Below are 24,337 nucleotides of genomic sequence, written 5' to 3' on the forward strand. Positions count from 1 at the left end.
AAAAGTATCAGTGATCACAATCCAACACGTATATTTTCAAAACATATAACACCGAATACTTCCTTCGTAAGCTGTGTTCAGGAACACTTCTGACAGGCTTCCCTGTGACTATATTTTAAATTATCAGTTGCTATACCCACAGGTACGCTGTCACCATTAGCAGTTCATAGTTTTTGAGTCGACTGAATAAACTATCGTATCAAAAATTAGTTCACATATTATTCACTCAAAGTCAATTCAGTAAGGATCCTACATTGTTTTCATTTCAGTTAGCTGTAGACAACCGACACCAGGGACATTAATGAGAGAATAACTCATTTACTTCATATAAATAAAATACTGCTATGACAAAGCATGCTTTCCCATATAAATCTGAAATAATAAACTACAACCACATTCAAACAAAACTGGTTACTGAGAACTGTGTACCCATAACGAATTACCGCAATAGTACTGGAAAGCCTATAAACAGACAATTTTTGTTCATCTAACAAATGCTGAAGGAAAATTAGGGGTGTTGGTTTTGTCAATCTGCTAACACAATGGCAACAGTTATGCCAATACAAAAATACCTGTTCTCATTTCTGGTACGATACATTGGCGCATATGGAAATAAGACAAAGCCAAACATGCAGTACTTACTCCATGCAGTCACATTATTCAATAAAGACTCAAAACTTAAGGAAAATAGTTGTATATGTATATATACTTTACATTTACATGTACATATTACTTAATGTACTGATTATTTGTTTCTATTCATTCGTAAATGAATGAATGGCATGCATGCATTTACATTTCCATGACACACTCAGTTTCAAGAGTGTTTGTTTATTCTATAACACAATTCTGGAATTGTACTGAAGACTCATAAATACGTGTAACCAAAGTATGCACACCTTATAATATTGAACAGATCACAAACATTGTGTTACTGACATATAAAATTGTCAAACTGCCCAGCCATGAAACCACAGACGGTAACCTGCAGTGAATTATTAAGCCAAGCTTCTCATTCTACTGCATTTCATTTTAAAAATATTAACAATCACCATTGCTTTCATGGAATTACAACTCTTTGGCTTAAAATAAATTTCACATTAAAAGACAGAAGTACATCAGAATTTTGAAACTAAGGTAATAGTTTTCAAAATAGCATCAAAGTAAACAAAACACCTAGGTGACAATACAAAGACAATGCTCGACAAATCAATATGGCAGTATTAAAAGATATGTCGTCTGCTTTGTTTTAAGATGGAGTGAACTTTACTCACAATAATGTGGCTTCAACTTCAAGTGATACTTTTCATTTCAAGGAACACATTAGTGTACAATATGGAAGACCTTCCCACATAATAACCAAGTTATCAGTTTGGTTTTTCAACAATAAATGAATCAAAACCAGGAGAGCATTTCTCAAGAAGCTTCAAACATTATCTTGCATCAAATGTTTATATTTCAATTGTGTAAGTTCCTGAGTTCCAAACATCCTGTACAAGAAATTATATCACACAACTCTGATGGTCCAGTAGTTTATACAAAATCACGATTATAGCCAGCATTATACATACATACGGACACACAGTACAACAAGTACACATCACAGTCACTTTCAGCACATGCCACAACAGAGCTACAGTTTCTGGTAACTATGTTCTGTTGATCAGTTCAGCCCCTATAATTAATGAGCTGCAAATACAATGTGATCGCCACATACTGTCACAGTGAAAATAAAGGAAAAAGTTCATGCCATGTAGTTGTAAAAACATACCTTACTGCCTTAAAATAATATGCAAGAAGAGAGAAACCCCTGTCTTTCATGTTTGTTGCATTATAAATGATGTTTCTGATAGCTTCAGTGTAAATCTATTTTTAAGCAATGTGAAAAGTAATTGCTGCACAAAATCACCAAAATAACAAGAGACAGCAAGCAACTCCAACAAAAACCACAGTATAACTTGCTGTCATGCTGTGTAAGCACATTGTTCTGAGTAAGGTAACAGATTGATAAAGAGCTGCTTCCTTTAAAAAAAAAAAAAACACGATGGTCCTCCTGCCTTTATAATCATCCATCAATATTTTAGTAAAAAATACCATGCTTTTGGATGTACATGCAGTAAAAGATCCTTGACACACAGAAGTTTCCTTGAAAACACTGTTCGATAACATGCAGACAGAAAGGAAACTCTTCAAGTCAGAAATATCACAGACTTGATAACATTGAAAGTTCTCAACAGCACCCACCAGTGTTCCATTCAAGAGTTACTACATGGCATCAATGACTAGGTTCTAATTTTAGGTTTATTATCATGAAACATCTCTTCCCTACGAATAATAATTGCTTCAACCAAATATGGTGGAAGCCTCATACATCTCCCCAGTGTTGCAAAACACAGCTAACTTCCGATCTCAACTATTACTTCATACATTAGTGCCACACTGTCAACTTTCTCTTTCCAGGTAATTAATTATAGTTACAGCTCAATGACAGTTCTGTGCTCCACAAAAATCAGTTCACTAAAAATACCCAGAAATTGTGATCAATCTCACCATATAAACACACGTTACTCTCAAATTATATGAAACTATGGCACTATGGTCAATCCAACTTGAATCACATATCAACATTCATGCTTGATCAGAGTAACAATGATATGAAGTTGTATTTTGCCATTATAAATACATGCCGCAACATATCACGTGGAAGGATTGTACACAAGATAAAAATAATTCTCTATATTGGTAACAATACTTATGTATTACAGGCATTAAAGAGTGCAAAGCTCATGACTGCTTCCAAGTACGGCTTCAAAGGCCACTGAGTGATGAGAATAACAGCACAAAAACACTTCTGAGTGTAACTTTGAAAGGCCACAAAAGTACAATTTTTCCAACAGTATGCATTATTCACTGTGTCAGACTGGCAAATCCAAACGCTGAATCTGGAAGTTCCTCAATTATTGACTACCCCATTAAGTATTTTGAAATAAGCTATATTCTGTATCACTAGATGCTCTGCAATTATCCCATGTTCAAGGGAATGCTGCCATTCCTGAACTAAACAGCTTCATGATGTTGCCATACTAATAAGCAGTGTTACCTTATATAACAATTTATGAAATTTTCAGCTGCATTTAGCTCTCTCTCTACACGCGCGCACGCACGCACGCACGCACACACACACACACACACCCCATCAGTTTCTTCCAAGCAATTAATTGTATTACCAGAATTTCCTACACAGCGTATCTCCCAACTTTATTGCCTTCAATATAGAAAAGCATCACCTCTAAAATGAAAATTAATATCGGCGAAACAGAGTGACTTACAGCAGTAATAAGTCACTTTATTTACACTGAAAATACGCTGGCAGCACAATCAGACAATAACAAAAACATTGTGTATAGGTTATCTACATTTTATGGTCAACTTTGCACACCCACAGTCATAAGCTTTCCTGGCACTATAAACATGTTTTTTCTGGATTGTTGCAAAATGCCTGCAAGGATATATACAGAGGTAACGCTGCAAATCTATAGTTTTTCGAGGACTAGGTTCTCCATTTTTTCAGGCCTGTTAGTCTCCAAATACTCATTTTTCTAATGTTCCTGGAAAGCACTTTATAATCATGCTCCTCCTACATTACTGAACTGCAACAACTCAAAGTGTAAATGTGAGGATTATTTCAGCTGCAACAGCTATTAATATATTTTGCAATTGCACAGCCAACTGCATTATCACTTTGCTGAACTGCTTGACGGAACTTGTGTAGGGATGTATCAACGTCCTCTGGCTCCGCCTCAAGCGCTGCTTCCACTGAGTCAGACATGTCGGTTACTAAACTGCCTTCATTAGCACTTGTTGACATCAGGTGGCGTTGGAAGATACTCGTCAGCCCGCTTGTGGTCAATAAGAGCTTTAAGAGTATATGTGTCATGTGGAAGTTCAGATTTTCGTCGGAGTAATGGTTTCTCTTTGTTGCAGGTTTTCCTCACCTGAAATTCAAAACACGAGTGATTTAATACAAAAATATTTAAATGTGCAACAAAACCTGTTCACTGCACAGAACTGATATGAGAGATAATGCATGAGGACGAATGAAGAAACTAAATGAGTTATTATGATAAAGAACACAAAAAGTGGGAAAGATGACACACACAGCAACATCATTAAGACATGATATGTAGATAGAAGTCTGCCTTTTTTCTTGTATATGCTTTCTCTGCAGCCTCAACAAATTATATGAAATGCATACAATTCTAATGATAATGCACAAGAGCTGATTTTTACATTTTATTTACCACTACCACATAACTTTATGTATTTATAGAGTATGTAAAATTTAAGACTGTTTTGTTCTTAATTGTTTATTACCGATCAGAGTTCAGTCCAAGTTCTTAATATAATTTTTAAATAAATGGCTCCTTTTATCTGAATGTAATAACTGTGGGAACCATGGGCTTGCTTCTTCATCATCAATTCTTCAAACCTCAGCACACGATTGGAAACTGTGACTCATCTCCTCTTCCAAATTCATTTGTGATCTACATTTCGTGTTGACTGTCAATGGTGAAAATCTACCTCACGCAAGTAGGATGTTGCAGAAGGTACCAAAATTCATGGGTTTTTGTTATCTGTTTGTAGATACTCTCTGCTTCTCCAAACTCCAAAACTCAAGTGATAAGTAAACATACTTGGACTTCCAAGTGGACTTTTGAAGAAATATCAAGAAATTGCTCTTGTTCTTCAATGGAAAGTGATGATGGGAGTTCTGTACTACAACTATTTCTGGTAACTACTCCACAAAGTAACTGCCAAAAGTTCAGTTAAATGACCACAAAACAGACTTCAATTCTTACTCAACTGAAAAAGATTATTCTCTAAAACCATATGAAGAGCAGAGAAAATGTTCAAAATGCTCGGAGACTGGATTATTATTATTATTAATAATTATGTGTTGTTTGGCACACCAAGCTGGTCTTTCAATTGGACATCATTCAGCAACTTGTGTATTCCTTAAAACAACAGCACCCACTTTTGCCCGAACAGGTACTAGATGGACCCAACATTGCTTAACTTTGGTGATCAGGTGGGAACTGGTGTTACCAACATGACAAGGCCATAGGAGACTTAATAAAAATACAGGAATGTTAGGTGGTGGTTTTGATGTTTCAGGTGCTGTACATTGTCTCCCCCAATTGTGTACAACATATAGAACATTCATCCCAGAAATGTGAACATATTAGGAAACCCTCCTCTGGAATGTTCTTCAATCTAGGTGTCACTCTGGCTCGAAGGTTGGTTATATCATTAAAGTGTTGATTGTTTTTGTGAATTTCTGCACTTTGTCGTTTCGTGGTACTTTCGTTTTGATTACACCAAGTCTACTCACCTGTGATGATTTTTTCCTAACAGTCAAGTCAATGTGCACAGAAAAAACTTTGCACACACTTTCCGCTTCTTCAAAATATTCTGGAGTGTGTGTTGAGCACTTGATTTAGAGATGGTGCTCCTTTGCGATTTGTGACAACAACACCGACACACAATGGCTGCACACTGCCTGCTCACAGCTGACTGGCCTGTTGTGTGACAGAGCCACATTTGCCACTCGTTTGACAGCTGACACCTATCATAATACATAACATGGCCAGAGCAACTGTAAAATAATGTATTCTACTATGATGTGATATCTCCTACTTTTTGTTACACAGTGTGCAACTTTGTAAGATGAAAGAAGGGCCTCCACAAGAATTGCAGCTTGTTTTGTAATTTTTTTCTCTCCCCCCTTCTTTTACCTTGGGGGAGAAGTATTCTCATGATTTGTTTACTAAACTGCTTCGATTTGTCTCCAAATGAAGTTTTGTTTTACTAGGAAACACATTTTTACTAGCTAGGACTTTGAAACAACGATGCACTGCTGTCGTTCTTAATTTCCAACATGTAAAACTTAATTGACATCAAACTTGCTGCATTTTTGTCTATCCCTGTGAATGTGCTGATAGAACTGATTAAACTGCAGTGCAATTTCCATTTAAATGACAAATTTTATGTTCATTATGTCCCCAACAAATCAAAAATAATGAAATCATAGCAAAAATTGGCTTTGTTTGTGATATATGTTGTTGAGAAATATGAAACCAAGCCACATGCAGGCCATTCCATGTTCCCTATATGACCACACTGCCATCTAATGTGGTGCATTCACTGTCTCCTCCCCCCTCCCCCTTTCACCATGTGGTGTGTGGGGTGTTATAGTGGTGTGTGTGTGTGTGTGTGTGTGTGAGAAAGACATTGGCAGGGTGAAACATTCTGCCAAGAGACACAAGGAGAATACTGTGCAGCACCATCAGTGTTTTCCACTATAAGAGAGCCGTCACATTTTACTGAACTTTGGGAATCAAAAATTAGTGATATATTTGTCAGTTAACTGTCAACTAAGTAATCAGATGGGAGCTCATCTATGTAATATGAGGTGACAGTTGTTGCATTAACAACTATATCTGTTTACATTAATTAGCTATCTACAGGGACTGGTTTATTAAAACCTAAGGGAAGGATGTGTTAACAACTGGAGGCTGAAGGATTTTCATTTTTTTGGCCCCTGCACAGGATATTTGCCTTATTCCTCTAATGTAGTGACTTTCCTCTACCATACAAAAATTTTGGAGTCACTGCCCCCAACCAGGTGCACCCAGACCAAGAGATACACACATACGGTGGTGGACAACATGCTTCTGATCCATGTCAGCCTAACAGCATTTCCCATACACTGCTCAGCCTAAGTGACAGATGTGTGGACATGCTTTTCAATACATGAATGTAACCTTAATGTGTATGGCACTGTGGTTACGGAGAGAGTAAGAATGAAGGCTGGTGTTCCTGCAATATGCTACAGCTTACCAGTATACTCATTGTTTTGAGTAACTCTTCATGCTTCTACTTTCGGAGTGTTCTTTAGTAACCCAGTAGTCATTAAGTTTTTACTGTTGAAGACTTGCAGCCTTTCAAGGACACACAGTACAGACTGTATTCAAGATGTGACGGTGCCTTCTAATTGGCCTAAACCTTCGGGAGGGAGTATTAGGGGCACTCAGTGAGGTGGTTATCAACACCCTTACGAAATCAGTGGAAATTAATGTGGTTAAAACTGAGGGAATGGCAAGAAAAGTTATAAAAGACAATCTGAGATAATACCGCACACACACTCATCCAGTTTCACCCATGATCATCTGCACAATCACACTAGCTCAAATCATGAAAGATAGCGTTAAAACTGTTCACGTATTTTAAAACTTAAGTAAAACTAAGAAAGACAAGAGGAAAACAAAAACAGATTCAAAGGAAATGTGGCTGGCTGATCACTTACCAAAAACATGGATGAGCCAGCCAACTGATAACACTCTAAAAACATCACCCTGACATTTTAGGAAATAAGTGTGACAATTCACAAAATTGTGAATGCTGTACCACATTCATTCGACTGTTAGTTAAGTTAGAAGGCAAATTTGTTGGCATATGAGATGCTGCCCTTCAGTCCAAAAATGTGGCGCACTGTGATCTGTGCACCAAAAGCACCACACATTTGAAAGTCCTCTCACTGGAACAAGAAGTCGTGTCATAGGGCTGCAGTCCATGCCCAGATGAGTAAGGAGGGCCTCATCCCACCCGTCTGACTGCAAGGAGGTACGCTGTATCATGTATAATTCCACACCAAAGAGAGAACAGTTTTGAGGCAGTCAGACCTAGAGGACACGATCAGGGAAAGCAACAGAGCAACTGACACAGTCCCTCTGTTTAGACCCATCCATAAATACAACTACAGAGCTATCATGCTCCACTAAAATGTCTTAAAATAATGTATTTAAAAAAAAAATCCACACACAAATTAAAAACGCGATGAGAATGATTAAAACGAACATGCACACACCCACACCGACACATGCACACTCTCACTCATACCCACACACACGTCTGCAGGAAACTGGAAGCCTGTCCTCTAACATCTGCACTGTAAACTGCAACTGACAAGTCACTGTTGCAATACTGGAGGAAGCAAAATCACCCACAAATACGGAGCCCTGTACAAGACTCTTTACTACAGGGCCTGTTCATGGCCATGGCAAAGAGGGCACACTTTAAAACACTCTTAGAGGAACACCATTCCCCTAATCAAAACAGTTTGACAGCATGTCTCCAACTTGTTAAGAAGGATCATGTGAAGATGGGAAGGTAGTCACAACAACCCCACTAGAAGAGCTGTCCTAGAACACTGTGTCTCCAAGTGATGTCATTTGCCTTATGGATATCAAGGAATACACTGCTGAATGGCCACCCGTAGCAGAGTCAGGTTGTCAACAGTAGATTGAAATCTCCTGAATCCACACAGAGAACAACCAAAGAGTTGTCCAGTTTAAAACATGCAAACCACACAACAGTTGTCTATCCGCTTCAGACGCCTACACAGTTTGTTAAGGTGATGCTCCAGTAACTACTGTGACATGTTCAATCTTTAACTGGTTTGGGGAGAAGTATCAAAATTGCCTCTCTCCACGAATTGGGAAAGTGGTCTTTCTGTAAGATTAAAATACCCAGGGAGGATTTCCTTTGACACTGCTGCCAAATGTCAAACGTGCTGTACTGCAATTGGTCATGACCAGGTGCAGTATCACAGCCTCAGACAGTGACGAATCCAGCTCCCACATGGAGAAATGGCAGTCGAAACTGTTGGCTCTGAAGTCCAACCGACCCCTCCCTACAGTCACACAGTAGCGACTGAATGCTGGATCCTGGCAGGCAGTGGCAGTAGATGTTGCAAGATCCTCTGCCATTGTCTGGGCAATGTACGTGGATGCTGTTTGAGACACCCTTGCTTCAACACTACTGCTATGGATAAATGACTGCATTTACTGGAAATTCTTCTAACAGCTTCCCATACCTTTGTAGAACAAGTGGAACAGTTGACAAGAGTGCAGGAACACTTGCCATAACATTTTCTCGATCTCCTTAATCATTCATCAAGTCCTGGCTCTCGTGACTCTGAAGGCTACGAGATTGTCTGCTCTTGGGCAACATTTGAAACTGTCTTAAGCTGCATGACTGACCCGGATTGCCGAGCAGAACAGTCTACCACGAAACAGCTTGCCTCCTAAGATGACCTCAGGACTTCGGGATAAAGAACTCAAAGGCACGGTGGGTCACTAGCGTGACGTGTTCCTCCCGCTCCTGGACACTGCTCCCGTGTCCAGTTAGCTCTGTACTAATGTCCCATCTGGTAGGTGGACCGAGAGTGGGAAGTGGTCACTGGAATGACGGTCCCTTCTCAATGAGCAAAGTCTCCTAGAGCCAGAGAGCAGAAAGAGAAGTCAAAGGTCAAGGATGACTTAGTAGCAGCCAAGATATGAGTAAGATTGCCCGTATTGAAGATGCACGACTCCTGACACACCATGAGGTTCTCCAAATCTCAACCTCTAGGGCAAGTTGAGTTTAAACCCTGTAATACATTATCTGGGTTAAAGTCACTCAGTAGAAGGAATGGCTGAGGGAGTTGCTCAACAAAGTGTGTGAGAGATTCACAATCCATCACATCATGTGGAGGTAAATACAGTGAGCAAGTGGTGACGATCTGGCCGACACGAGCTTCAATGGCTGCTGCTCGTACGTCGGTAATAAAGGGGGGAAGAGGAGTGGTGTGTGTTACTGACAAACACGGGAACCCCACCCTTGGCTCTTTCCCCAATCAGGTTATCTTCACAGTGAAGGGTATAGCCTCGTGGCACAGGGGCGTAAGTGGCTTTAAAATGTGTTTCCTGTAAACACGAGCATCAGGGGTGTGTCTGTGTTAGGAGATTCAGCTCCTCTGCCTGAGTCCTCAACCCATTCATGTTCCACTGTAGTACGGGAGCCATTTATCAAGGGGTTTGCACACACATCCTGTCGCTGCGCTGGGGTGGAGAGCCGGCCACAAGTAGAGGTTCAGCCTTGGGGGTGAGTGGTTGCTCCGGGCAGATTTTGCATTCCATTGGTCCTGAAGAAGAAGCAGTAGAACCGTCAGGTCAAATGACACTGATCGGGTCTGACAATTTACTTATTGTTTTTGCCAGCAGTGGAAGCCTCCTGTTTGCTTTTTGGCCCGCAAAGGTCTGTACGAACTGCCACAGCAGTGGTAGAGGCAGTGCTGGATTGTTTACCAGACTCCAGCTTTGGAGGAACTGGGAGCTCTGCAACTATAGGAGCTGTGGCTTTATCTTATGTTCTCAGAGGGGGATACGGGCTCTGAAACAACTGCAGCTTTAGTTGTGCCAAATGCAAGTGGTTGGGCTTTTAGACCAAAGAAGACAACTAATTAATATTTGATAAATATATTATTGAGATTTTACGGCCTTCATTGGACTGCCCGTCCTTTTTATAGACAGAACTTATCGCTTGCCTGGTGGTCTAGAACCTACTCCGATCTCTCAGATCTCAATTCTCACTCTTGGTCTGAAACCACCCTGTCCTTTGTTTATTTGGTGATCTCGGTTTGCAGACTGGTTTGTTTGTTTTTAACACTCTCAATTCTGCACATTTCATTTTTAAATCTTCTATTCTCTACTATTGTCCTCATGAATACATTTTCTATTGCCACGATCAGATATCTTAAGTACAAAATGTGTTTCTTATTGGTTGTTCTTGCTACCAGTAGCGTGTACTTTTACACTGTTTCATTAGAAACTAGATTCCAGTATAAATTTTCTTTATAATTTTTGTTAGTGTATTTTCTGGTTAATATTATTTCTACCTTCCATATTCTGTCTATTTCTGCATTCTGAAAATGGTTTACTTGCACTCATTACTCCTAGTGGAGTAGCTGTTTTTTAGCTTTTCGATTTTCCGACTATCTAAAGGTCTTTATCATTCCGTGTATTCTTGATAATATATTGTGCTTTTGTCATTTATTTTATTTTATTACACAACACAGGTTTTTCATTGAGGTTATATTTTTTCTCATACAAATTTTTCTCTAAAATTTTGATTTCCTTTTGTTGTACTGTGATTTTGTTTATGAGTGGTGTGTCTGTTAGTGTAATTATATAAGAGAATATTCTGAGCCCCATTATCTATGCCATTTTCTTTAGTGATTTGACTTTTTTGTAGAGTTTCCTCAATACTGTTGGACAGGAGGGCAAGATCATCAGCAAATTCCAAGCAGTTCAAAGAAACTGGTGCACCTGCCTAACATCGTGTAGGCTCCGCGCAAGCGTGCAGAAGTGACGCACATGACATAGCATGGACTCGACTAATGTCTGAAGTAGTGCTGGAGGGAACTGACACCATGAATCCTGCAGGGCTATCCATAAATCCATAAGAGTATGAGGGGTCGGAGGTCTCTTCTGAACAGCACATTGCAAGGCATCCCAGATATGCTGAATAATGGGGATTTTGGTGGCCAGTGAAAGTGTTTAAACTCATAAAAGTGTTCCTGGAGCCACTCTATAGTGATTCTGGACATGTGAGGTCCTGGACTGTCCTGCTGGAATTGCCCAAGTCTGTCAGAATGAGCAATGGCTATGAATGGATGCAGGCGATCAGACAGGACGTTTACGTACATGTCACCTGTCGGAGTCGAATCTACACTTATCACTGGTTCCATATCACTCCAACTGCACACACCTCACACCCTTACAGAGACTCCACCAGTCTCAACAGTCCCCTGCTGACATGATCCGCTTGATACAGTTTGAAGAGACTTGTCTGATCAGGCAACATGTTTCCAGTCATCAACAGTACAATGTCAGTGTTGACAGCCCAGGCGAGGCATATAGCATTTTATTGTGCAGAATGAGATTTTCACTCTGCAGCGGAGTGTGCGCTGATATTAAACTTCCTGGCAGATTAAAACTGTGTGCCCGACCAAGACTCGAACTCGGGACCTTTGCCTTCCGCGGGCAAGTGCTCTACCAACTGAGCTACCGAAGCACGACTCACGCCAGGTACTCACAGCTTTACTTCTGCCAGTACCTCGTCTCCTACCTTCCAAACTTTACAGAAGCTCTCCTGCGAACCATGCAGAACTAGCACTCCTGAAAGAAAGGATATTGCGGAGACATGGCTTAGCCACAGCCTGGGGCGTGTTTCCAGAATGAGATTTTCACTCTGCAGCGGAGTGTGCGCTGATATGAAACTTCCTGGCAGATTAAAACTGTGTGCCCGACCGAGACTCGAACTCGGGACCTTTGCCTTCCGCGGGCAAGTGCTCTACCAACTGAGCTACCGAAGCACGACTCACGCCAGGTACTCACAGCTTTACTTCTGCCAGTACCTCGTCTCCTACCTTCCAAACTTTACAGAAGCTCTCCTGCGAACCATGCAGAACTAGCACTCCTGAAAGAAAGGATATTGCGGAGACATGGCTTAGCCACAGCCTGGGGCGTGTTTCCAGAATGAGATTTTCACTCTGCAGCGGAGTGTGCGCTGATATGAAACTTCCTGGCAGATTAAAACTGTGTGCCCGACCGAGAAGGAAGGTAGGAGACGAGGTACTGGCAGAAGTAAAGCTGTGAGTACCGGGCGTGAGTCGTGCTTCGGTAGCTCAGTTGGTAGAGCACTTGCCCGCGTAAGGCAAAGGTCCCGAGTTCGAGTCTCGGTCGGGCATACAGTTTTAATCTGCCAGGAAGTTTCATTTTATTGTGCAGTCATCCAGGGTACACATGTGGGTCTTTGGCTCTGAAAGCCCATATCGATGATGTTTTGTTGAATGGTTTGCAAGCTGACACGTGTTGATGGCCCAGCACTGAAATCTGCAGCAATTTGTGAAAGGGTTGCACTTCTGTCATGTTGAATGATTCTCTTCAGATGTCACTGGTCCATTCTTGCAGGATCTCTTTCTGATCACAGCGATGTCTGAGATTTGATGTTTTACCGGGTTCCTGATATTCACAGTACATTCGTGAAATGGTTGTATGAGAAAATTCCCCACTTCATCGCTACCTCAGAGATGCTATGTCACATCACTCGTGAGCTGACTATAAAACCATGTTCATCAAACACTCTGAAAATCTTGATAACCTGCCATTGTAGCAGCAGTAACTGATCTAACAACTGTGGCAGGCAGTTGTTCTCTTATATAGGTGTTGCCGACTGCAGCATCGTGTTCTGCCTGTTTACATAGCTCTGTATTTGAATACATGTGCCTATACCAGTTTCCTAGGCACTTCACTTCAGTGTATATGCTGTTTAAGTTAACCTTTTGTCGTTCTCACATTATATGCTCACACACATTTGAACAGTACTACTGACAGGTAGTTCTTTCTGTTTTAATCCTGTTTTTCTCCTACAGGTAATGGTACAGAAAATTCTCCTCCGAACTCGTCTAATTTTAGCTGGAGCCCAAAATTTATTAATATTATTCTACTGAGTTGATCACCTCTTTCTGATATTGTCTCTTGATTCACCTAACAATATGCACAAACTTTTTTGTTTCATTTTTGAGATTGATGGGATGCTATTCTGTCTCGTAGAGTTCTCTTAGCCTCTGTCATCTCAATTCTACAACTTCTTATCACTCAAATTTTCCCATGAGAACCTCCATGGCTGTACTCAATTCTAAATTATGCAGAGCTTCAAGACCCCCAGTCAGTTCTCTTTGGGGAAGGAGGGAGACATGATTAAAGAAGTCATTAGACCAACACCACAGTGCAAACTATTCCTGCACACTGTAAGAAAGATTGCAATGTGTAAAGCGTGTGGAAAACTTGCTTTTGTAAAAAGAGAAATGAGTGTGAATGACTCGAATATTCTTGTAGTTAGTGAGACTCACTGGATAGGAACTGGCCATTTCACGACCCAAGGAGGAGCACTGTGTACTTTTCAGGGAGTAGCGACCAAAGCAGAAATTGTGTTGCAATAGTCTTCCCTAGAAATCTGAGCAACAGTGTTCTTAGTAATGAACCCACTAATGACAGCATCATCTCCACCAAACTGAATGCTTTTCTGTGTTAACTCAATATAAATATTATGAAAAGGAAGGTTGCTACTCACCATATAGTGGAGATATCAAGTCGCAGATAGGCACAACAAAAAGGCTATCTCAAATAAAGCTTTTGGCCATTAAGGCCTTTCTCAACACCACACACACACACACACACACACACACACACACACACACACACACACACACACACACACACACGACTGCAGTCTCGGGTAACTAAAATCACACTACAAGCAGCAGCACCAATGCGTGATGGGAGTGGTGACTGGGTGGGGGTAAGGCAGAGGCTGGGACAGTGGTAGTACGGTGGGGATGGGGGAGGGGGGTGGGGGAAGTGGTGGAAAAGGAGAGATGTAAAAAGACTGAGCGTGATGGTGGAATGCCGGCTGTGTAGTGCTGGAATGGGAATAGCTAAGGGGCTGGATGGGTGTGGCAGTGACTAACAAAGTTAAGGCCAGGGGGGTTATGGGAACATAGGACATATTGCAGGGAGAGTTACCACCTGCACAGTTCAGAAAAGCTGGTGTTTGTGGGAAAGATCCACATGGCACAGGCTGTGAAGCAATCACTGAAATGATGGATGCCATGTTTGGCAGCATGTTCTGCAACAGGGTGGTTCACTTGTTTCTTGTCATGCCCACACCAACTGCAGCTCAGTGGTTGCAGCTTAGCTTGTAAATCATGACTAGTTTCACAAGTAGCCCTACCTTTGATGGGATAGGTAATGTTAGTGACCGGAATGGAGTAAGTGGTAGTGGTGGTGGTGGTGGTGGTGGAAGGATGTATGGGACAGGTTTTGCATCTAGGTCTATTACAGGGGTATAAGTCATGAGGTAAGGGGGCTGGCAGCAGGGGTTGTGTAAGGATGGACGAGTATATTGTGTAGGTTCAGTGGACAGCGGAATACCACTGTGGGAGGGGTGGGAAGGATAGTGGGCAGGACATTTCTCATTTCAGGGCACAACGAGAGGTAATCAAAACCCTGGTGGAGAATGTAATTCAGCTGCTCCAGTCTTGGGTAGTACTGAGTTTCGAGGGGAATGCTCCTCTGTGGCTGGACAGTGGGACTTTGGGAGGTGATGGGAGACTGGAAAGATGAGGCATGGGTGATTTGTTTTTATCCAAGGTCATCAGGATAATTACGGTCTATGAAGGCTTCAGTGAGACCTTCAGTATATTTCAAAAGGAACCGATTGTCACTGCAGATGCGATAACCACGGGTGGCTAGGCTGTACAGAAGGGACTTCTTGGTATGGAATGGGTGGCAGCTGTCGAAGTGGAGATATTTCTGTTTGTTAGTAGGTTTGATATGGACAGAGGTATTGGTGTAGCCATCTTTGAGGTGGAGGTCAACATCTAGGAAGGTGGGTTGTTGGGTTGACTGGATCAGGTGAAGCAAATGGGGGAGAAGTTGTTGAGGTTCTGGAGGAATGTGGATAGCGTCCCCTCACCCTCGATCCAGATCACAAAGATGTCATCAATGAGTCTGAACCACTGCTGCAAACAGAGATAAGGATTGTTCTGTGACAGCTGGAACAAGTCCTTAGCAAGATCCCTAACAAAGAACAGGCAATAAATCAAGGAGAATTCAATCTTAGTTTGGAGATACTACGCAAGACGCACATTTACAATCTGTGGTTAGACATCATGGCCAAGGTGAAAGAAATGTCCAAAGCAGGTACTTACTAGATTTCTGTGTGAGTAATGACTTGACTGTATGTAACACTATGTTACAACATAACCTAAGACAACTGTACACTTGGATATCATCTAGTGATAGATTTAGAAACCAGAATGAAGTCACAGTAGAGCGAAGATGCCAGAAGACTTCAGTCTTGGACTAATACCTTTCTTGGAGTTGACTGTGGAAGTGATTACAATCTGCTACCCATGAAAATGTGGACAAGCTCAAATCCGACAAGACGAGTGGAGAAAGACAACTAAAACTCACAATAAAGGAAGCTCTTTGGAAATTTGGTGATCTTGTAAGACCAAAACTTTACATCACCAGTGTTGATAAAGGTGCACCGGCATCAAATGTGCGACCAAGTGAAGGTGGTCATTTACTCATCACTTCAGACATCAAAATGACCAAAAACTGCAAAATGTCCTTGGACATCACAGTCCACATTACAATTACTTGAACAGAGGAGAAATCCGAAGGAAACGGGTATCCATCGGTCCCACGATCAAGACAGATATAAAAACCTGTGCAGAGAAATACAATGGAATTGCAGAAAGGACAGATTACATGTCATTAGCAATGTATGTGAGGAGGTAGAACAAAATCATAATCAAAATCAAGTACATCATCTCTTCAAGAAACTCTTAACACCCGATGAATTTAATCCTCATATGTGGCACAACTTGACCAGAAGAAGGGATCGGTTGGTAGGACATGTCCTGAGGCATCAAGGGATCACCAATTTAGTATTGGAGGGCAGTGTGGAGGGTAAAAATCGTAGAGGGAGACCAAGAGATGAATACACTAAGCAGATTCAGAAGGATGTAGGTTGCAGTAGGTACTGGGAGATGAAGAAGCTTGCACAGGATAGAGTAGCATGGAGAGCTGCATCAAACCAGTCTCAGGACTGAAGACCACAACAACAACATGTGGGTGGTAGATGATGAGAATGGCAACCCTATCAAAGACAAGGAAGAAGCTGCTGCGAGGTGGAAACAGTACTTGGAAAAGTTATATTCTGTGATTAACAGGAGTACAAAAAGCCAAGCAGTTGTGCAACTTACACTGGAACCTATGATATCTCACAGTGAAAGAGATAACGCAATACAACATCTGAAGAACTATAAATCCCCTAGTCTACACAGTACATCTGGTGAGATGATCAATGAAATGGGCAGGAAGATTGTTTCGGTGCTGCTTTCAATGTGTACAAGAATGTGGGAAACAGGGGAGTAGCTGAAGAGTTTATTTAAATATCCGTGCACAGCACGACTTGGGTGTGGGTGCCCCATCATGCTGCAAATACATACCACATGTGTAGCCATATGTCCAGGGGTACATCTTCCAGCATGCTGGGCAGAATTTCTTGCAAAAAGTGAAGGTAATTTGTCCCAGTAAGTCGAGGAGGTAGACAGACCGGCCCTATAATATGGTCAGCCACAATGCCCGCCCAAACATTGAGCAAAAATCGTTTCTAGTGTCCGTGGACGTATGTGAGATTAGGATTTCTCCTTGCCCAGTAATGAACATTTTGTGTGTTGTAAAGGCCATCCCGATGGAAGGTGTTCTCGTTGGTAAACAACACAATGGTGGGGGAACTCTGTATCTCGTGCGACACGTCGCAGAAACCACTGGCAAAAACCTAGTCAATGTTCATAGTCTACCAGAGGATTTAGGTCTATGTCAGGGTGGAAACTAAACGGATGCTGGCCATCATCCCTTAAAACCTCCCAGATTAATCAATGAGTGACCCCCAACCACTCAAGTACTTGTTCTACGTGCTTCCTCGAAGTGCTTGAGAACAGTCTCTTCAAATGCAGCATCTCGTCGTGTTCGAGGTCTTTCAGCATCACTATGATATCCCATTAACGAGCCTGTTTTACCAAGTCACCGGTTAATTGCTGTAAACATCTGTGGGTGTGGTTAGCACCTTGCTGGGTACCGTTCCTCATACAACCGCTGAGCTTCCTGCACATTACCATCGTCTAGTCCATAAACAAAAACCATATCTCATTGTTGTTCAGACGGGGGGCAAATACTGTGCCGCCATGCATACTGTATGACTAAATCGCAGGTGGTGTGCGTGCGAAGTTTACTTGTGAATGCCACTGACGTGAGATAGAGACAAACAGCAAGACCTGGCATGTGTGCCTATCACATTGGAATAGTGACGGGGCAAAGGATGTTTGTATGTGTGAACCGACAACCACAGTGCTGCCCATCAACGGACAAATGGCAACAGAGCAATCCCACGGCCAATCGGAGCGCGTGGCACCAAGTTTCCGTGGTTTAAAAATGGTGCACTGTCGACCTACAAAACATTGGTAATTTTGGTACTTACTGGCATCAGCTATCCAGGATTAAAATTTTGTGACACAATTTTTCTCCACCCTGTATATACAAACTGAAGTTTAGGAAGAACTGAGAGACATGATATTAAGGCTGAGAAATGCTGTTAGGAGGGAAAGCTCTGTATTACAAAGAAATGAGACAGAAGGACTCTGAATACAACAAAAAGAAACTGGAGCATAGTGGTAAAAGAAACTAAATATTTTCACTTTCAGTCACAGAAACACATGGAGATAACTGATTTTTCTTCACTTACCATTTCTTTTCTTTTCTTTAATATACAACAGTAATTTCAAAACTTCCTATTTCACTATATATTCGAAGAGAACAGTAGCAGTCAAGAAGCAGTACAGCCAATCCATTTTATTGCATCTCACATAATTATCTTTAATTACAAATGCCTCAACTAAATTACAATTACTGTAAGGGTTAAAAAGAGTTTTTATATAAATGGTAATATGTTATAAGAACATACCTCTCTCGCTTCCAGTTCGAGCTTTTCCATAGACAAATCATCTTCAATTTCACCTTCCCCAAGAGGTGAAGACATTTCATCCATACTGCTGGCAATGCTGTTTGTTCTCGATGGTGCATATCCGGGATTTCTCATAGCCAATTCCTCTATGCGACTCCAAGCTTCCTCTCTGTCTTTCTGGCGTTCTTTATCCCTAGATCACAGTAATTACAAAAGTTGTATACAAGATTTCAAAAAGCTCGACTGTCTGTAACTACGAAACAACTTGCTTTAATAAATGACACTCTTTTCTGAACATCACAATTATCATTTTAAAATTATTTTACACATGACGTTAAACTGAAGGAAGCATAGAAGCAGTTAAAATGAAAGGAGGAATACATTAAGTTGCTGCTAAGAGGATTAGAGGTGAACATTCTACCAAAGAGGAAGTTATTCGAGACGGAGCACAAGCTCCGCCAGGGGAAGGAAAACAACTACATCCCTACTGGAGGGACCACTTACCCTAAGTGATTAGTGCAAACCCAAGAAAACCTAAGCCTGGATTACCAGATGAGAATTTGAAACCCAGCCCTTCCAGATGCAAGCCCTGTGTCTCATTCCTTGCTGTACCTTACTGACACCCACATGTTACCTGCCCTGCCATCACACCGAAATCATCCTCATCTCATAACAGAATGTGTAAAGGTAACAGTATGGGAACTTACCTTACAAAATGTTCTTCAATACCCCGATCCTACTGGCCTCAGTCCCCACCAGCCCGCCCCCGCCTGCCTGCCTGACGCCTATCTCCCCCACTGTCCTTACGCGTGCCTCTTCGCTCATTCTGCACTTTGCAGTCTCCCTGTTCCTGTATTCTATCTCCTGCTTGCAGCCCAAAAACCCACATCACCGTGCACCATACTCGACTCCTCGTGTCTACGACAGGGCAAGCCTGCTGCCGCTTAATTCCTACCCCGTATACTTGCTACCTTCTGGCCGTCGGCCACCGTTTCCTTCATCTATCCCTCCGTCCCTCCCACTCTTGCCTCCCTCATCCACTCTGAACAAAACAACCACTCGTGCCAGTCGAGCTACAGTACTGGCAGAACCTAAGTGGTGGTATAGTGAAATGCATACCAATGTCAGTAAGTGCAAGTCTCCTGTCAACAACAGGACACTGCTGCTTACGTATAGTGCCTTCAGTTTGCTGTCACGGCTTGCAGGGTTATATCTCCAAACAGAACGTGGCGTATACACTTAATGTTGCTTTTGTCACTTTCCGGATGAAGAGCAGTCAGCACAGAAAGTAAACAGCCAAATCAGTGTACCCCACACTACGACTATTGGGTCATTCCATGTGAAACCAACCAATAAAAACATAAATTTGAACCTTGATGGTTTATAACTTTGTATATCTGTCATTTTAGTCTACCTATCAAAAGAAGATAGGCTCCAAAATTACTTTATTTTTTACATCGTGTTTTTGATTTACTAATCTTTAAAGTTCCAGAAATTGTGTCATTTTTGTCACATTTCAAAATTTTAACATGGCCATACCTCAAAAAGTACTTTACGTGCAGATATGGAATTTATACAATTTTATTCAGTTTACTACAAGCTTTAAAAAGATGTGCTACTTGACAAAATTCATTAAAATGCTAAATTTTCCCAAACCAAAACTTTTTAGAATTTTGAAAATTTCAAAATCACATTTCTTTTGTTTTGGGGAAAAAAGAGGAAAAGAAGTAGTATGTTAGTTGTACGGTATTTTTTTTTTAATTTCATGTTTTTTTAATCTCATGATGTTATTCTGTATGGTACACAAACTGTGCCGTGTAACAATTAACATAAATAATGAGAGGGATAGTATGCATTTTCCATTTTATATAACTTTTAACTTATAATAGTAGTTGTACATACAGGAAAGAGAGAGAGAGAGAGAGAGAGAGAGAGAGAGAGAGAGAGATATTGGAGGGGGATTAATTCGCTTCCATCGACAGTAATTAGGACCAGCATTCTATATGCGTGCATAACTCTAAGCACATGAGCTCAGGGGATTAAGTGACAGAAAATTTCCAATGTCGTGATATAAAATGCTTAATTGGCCAGTATCATGTTGAAAGGCACACATACTTGTCATATCCCGACATGTCTTACTGGGAAATTAAATCTTTAATTTACACGTTATTTTGGACCAGGTCTTCCTTTTTCATAACGAAGAAGACCAGATAAATTGACCGTAAGAAAGCAACTTCACATGTTGTAAATTAAATCCCTCAACTGCCCGTGGAAGACCATATAGACTATCAGAAGTTGTAGCTGTTACATTAATTGTCATTACTGCTTGGAAGAATTATGTTATATCATTTACAAGAAAAGTGTAACACGTAATTTTAGACTCTACTGAGACTGTTAGTGGACCACCGTAACACCTTTCTTCTTGAAGAAGAGTAAAAAATTTCACTTTGCAAGGCATTCAGATAACACACTGTTAAATAACAGCAAACGTACAACATTGCATAATTAATAATATTGATTAACATTAATGTATCTGTAAAATGAAGCTGAATTATTCATAGTCTTTTCTGAACATGTGTTGTTACGGTGCATTTTAAAATATCTCCCCAGTTAACATGGCAGAGCCAAAAGAGAATTTAAATTTAAGTGTATAATTTTAATACAATAAATTTATAGTCATTGAAGAAAAATGATTTGATATGTTCCCCCGGGAACAACATCATAGAATTTAGTGCACACATTAACAAATAATATGCAAGTAACAAATTTTAAGTCTTTAGGCCAAATAGTTTTTGAGACATGGTGATTAATAAAAATCGGGGGTGGGCGGTTGGTAAGTCCCATGCTTCTTGACAGAGCATAGGTGAATGATGTGGGAGACCCGCCCCCGCGTACTAGGAAAGGTCCTAATGGAGGTGGTTTGCCGTTGCCTTCCTACGACTGTAACAGGGATGCACGATGATGAAGATGACACAACAACACACAGTCATCTCGGGGCAGGTGAAAAATCCCTGACCCCGCCAGGAATCAAACCCGGGACCCCTTACTCTGGAAGCGAGAACGCTACTGAGAGACCATAAGCTGCAGACACAAATAGCTATAAGTGTAGAAAAAATTATCAAAATCGGAGATGTCAAGAACCACACCACTGGTTGACTTCACATTGACTGGCTCTCCTCACATATGTCTGACAGTAGTCACCCTTAGTCAACAACACAATCCGATAAACCATACGGACAACTTACAGCTCACACGTTGTCTGTAACTACCACCACAGAACTGTGTGCTGCCTTTTCAGAAACAACTGGGAGAGCTGTGTCAACCCAGACAGTACGCAACTGCCCCCGCACCCTCAATTTGGCTTCTAGGCATCCGCAGCATTGAGGTGTGCGAAGACTTTCCACAAGGGAGCACCCGGAACAAAGCTCAGATCGACGGTGTCGGGTTCTCTTCATTGAGTGCAGGGTATGTCTGGTGCCTAATTGTCAAGGACAGGTGTAGAGGTGCCTAGTCGTACCCACAAATGTGCCGAGCAAGTGGGCTCGCGGTATTTGCTGCCGTGGATCCTACCGAGCACACTCGGAGAACACGTGAACCTCGCACAGTGCCGTCGCGTGAATCTTCCTCGAACTGTAGTCGACATAACGTCTCTACAGTATAGTGGACAGCTTGCCAAGGATGACCTGAGCGTGTTACAGGTCGTGCGGTTAGGGTGACCTGTTGTTGAATGTTACCTGGCAGCAGAATCTTATTTCACAGATGTGTACTTTCAAACAAAGTGCTTTATTTTTTCATTCCCTTCTTCACTCATGTAAACCCACAATGTTCACTGGCATGCAGGCACTGCAAAATTACTTTTTTTATGAAGTTTATACACCAGACGTTAAACAGACATCACAGACAACATAACGGCCACACATTCAGCAACAAAAGTTTCACATAAAGAAGCCTAACACAACTGCAAAGTGACTTCTCACTGCAATTATATAAGCACAAAAAGTGCAGAATATGCACATTTTCAACGCCCTCTGCAAGACCAGTTTCACAGTTATTATCTGTACACATTTTCTGTTGTAGTTTGTTTTTATTTACCCTATTTTTCCATTTGTGAATTATCTACAGAGCAAGTGACCAATCAAAAATTTTAAATGCTCCTAGACACCACATATACATAGGAAAAAGAACTTGTTAAAAATAAAATTGAAGTACAGATTTATAAATAAATCACCTTCACATCAGTCACTAATGATTAGTACCTTTGTTGAAAGCTCAATTTCCTTTCTGGCAGGCTCCCTCCTTACAACCCAAAGACAGCTCATTACAATGGTAACAGACAGGTTTACAAGCTATGATCCAGGAAGAATAGATTGTGTTTCTTTAATTCCAGCCTGCGTTCCCAAAACTTGTCATCGTACTATCAATTTTGGTCTGTATTGACAGTCTTCAGATCTGCAGGAAAAGGGGAACAAAACACAACAAATTGCATCTTGTAAACTATAAATTATGACAAAGTAAAAGGTACTAATTCCATATACATAGAATACATGAGCTTAAAAATGTGACAAAACACACCTGTCTTAAACATCGTGACATTGTCGACAGTGAAAACAAAACTACAAAAATATTTTCATATATTATTAGTTCTGTTCTATAATGCCTATGTTAATTTTGTCTTATCTCTCTTGATGATGTCACTGACTTTATTACATAAGAATATATCTTAAAAAGGTATGTTCTGTCAAATTTTTAAGCTTATCTACATATGGAGCAAGTACCTTTTTATTAAGTCATAATTAGATTACAAAATGTAGAATGCCAAAATCAATAATGTGGCAATTTTTTTGAACACAGACTGGAATTTAATATTGCTGTAAATAAGTGAAATATACTTACTTAAGTCTTTCCTGTTTGAACTGCTGTGTACACTCATCGAAAAGTTTCTGATTGATCTCCATGAACAGCTTCAGAGCATTATATATTAATCCATGTATTGTCCTAAATAACATAAATTACAAAATTAATACAACTGTTGCATATGTTTATTTTTCATTACATTCAAAATTTCCGAAACCTCAACTCATCCAGATTGTATGTATGAATTATTAACTCATGGTTTTCCAATATTGTAGAATTTGTCCCAATAAAAAGTCTACAGAGTTAACAGGAAACCTATGTACATACACAAATCAAGAATTAGTTGTATAATATGTTACCTTTAAGATTAGCATACACCTGTATTAACATTTTAACACTAGAATGGCAGAAAGGGTCAAAAAATCTGCCATACTTTTTCCTTCAACCATTTTTTTTTTTTTTATTTTTCACTTCATACAAGAAATCTTATTACTTTTCCCAATTTTTTCTCCTCTTTACAATGGTATATTAGGATATAGAAAAACTTACATTTTCTTGACCATTTAATTCCATCTACCCTGGAGGGCTCAATCTGACAGTGTCGTAATTTCTCTTTTAACATATACAAATAATCCCACAATGGAGAGGCAGCAATCAGCAATCCTGCAGAGATGCTGCTGCTCACTGTTACATCTCGGTAAATGCACATTCGAATCAGTCACAGTTTATATTGTGTTAGTCAGGAAATATTCTTTGTCCATGAAAGATGTATTCAAACCTATCTCACCAGCATGAACTTTCTGATGAAGAAATGTTATGTCTCCAAGGGAATTATGAAGCTGAACTGGAAACTGACTTCACAGGTGAAGATGAGGATCTTGTAACAGAGACAAGTGAAGATAAAGACACTGTGAATAAGGAGAGATCAGTGGAGGAGGATTCAGATACTGATCGATGTCAATCCTCACCTCTTCAATCATCACAGCAGACCCAGTTGAATGCCTCT

General features: G+C 40.7%; 1 protein-coding gene and 2 non-coding genes across 7 annotated transcripts in view; 1 reads left to right on the plus strand and 2 right to left on the minus strand.

The window, feature by feature from the left end:
- Positions 1-890: 890 nt before the first annotated feature.
- Positions 891-24,337, minus strand: part of LOC126202869 (serine/threonine-protein phosphatase 2A 56 kDa regulatory subunit gamma isoform) — a 408,052-nt gene continuing 384,605 nt past the window's right edge. For all 5 annotated transcript variants that reach the window (XM_049936933.1, XM_049936922.1, XM_049936904.1 and 2 more), the window contains 3 exons: positions 23,371-23,472; positions 18,478-18,670; positions 891-3,995 (listed from right to left, as the gene is read on the minus strand). In XM_049936933.1, the coding sequence (XP_049792890.1) occupies positions 3,852-3,995; positions 18,478-18,670; positions 23,371-23,472 (439 nt within the window). In that variant the 3' untranslated portion in view covers positions 891-3,851. The remainder of the gene's footprint in view (positions 3,996-18,477; positions 18,671-23,370; positions 23,473-24,337) is intronic.
- On the minus strand, positions 12,183-12,257 carry Trnap-cgg (transfer RNA proline (anticodon CGG)). Its single transcript has one exon. It is a non-coding gene; the product is annotated as a tRNA-Pro (tRNA).
- On the plus strand, positions 12,557-12,631 carry Trnat-cgu (transfer RNA threonine (anticodon CGU)). The gene has a single exon. It is a non-coding gene; the product is annotated as a tRNA-Thr (tRNA).

Source organism: Schistocerca nitens, chromosome 1, assembly GCF_023898315.1.
Source record: "Schistocerca nitens isolate TAMUIC-IGC-003100 chromosome 1, iqSchNite1.1, whole genome shotgun sequence".
NCBI classification, from domain to species: Eukaryota; Metazoa; Arthropoda; class Insecta; order Orthoptera; family Acrididae; genus Schistocerca; species Schistocerca nitens.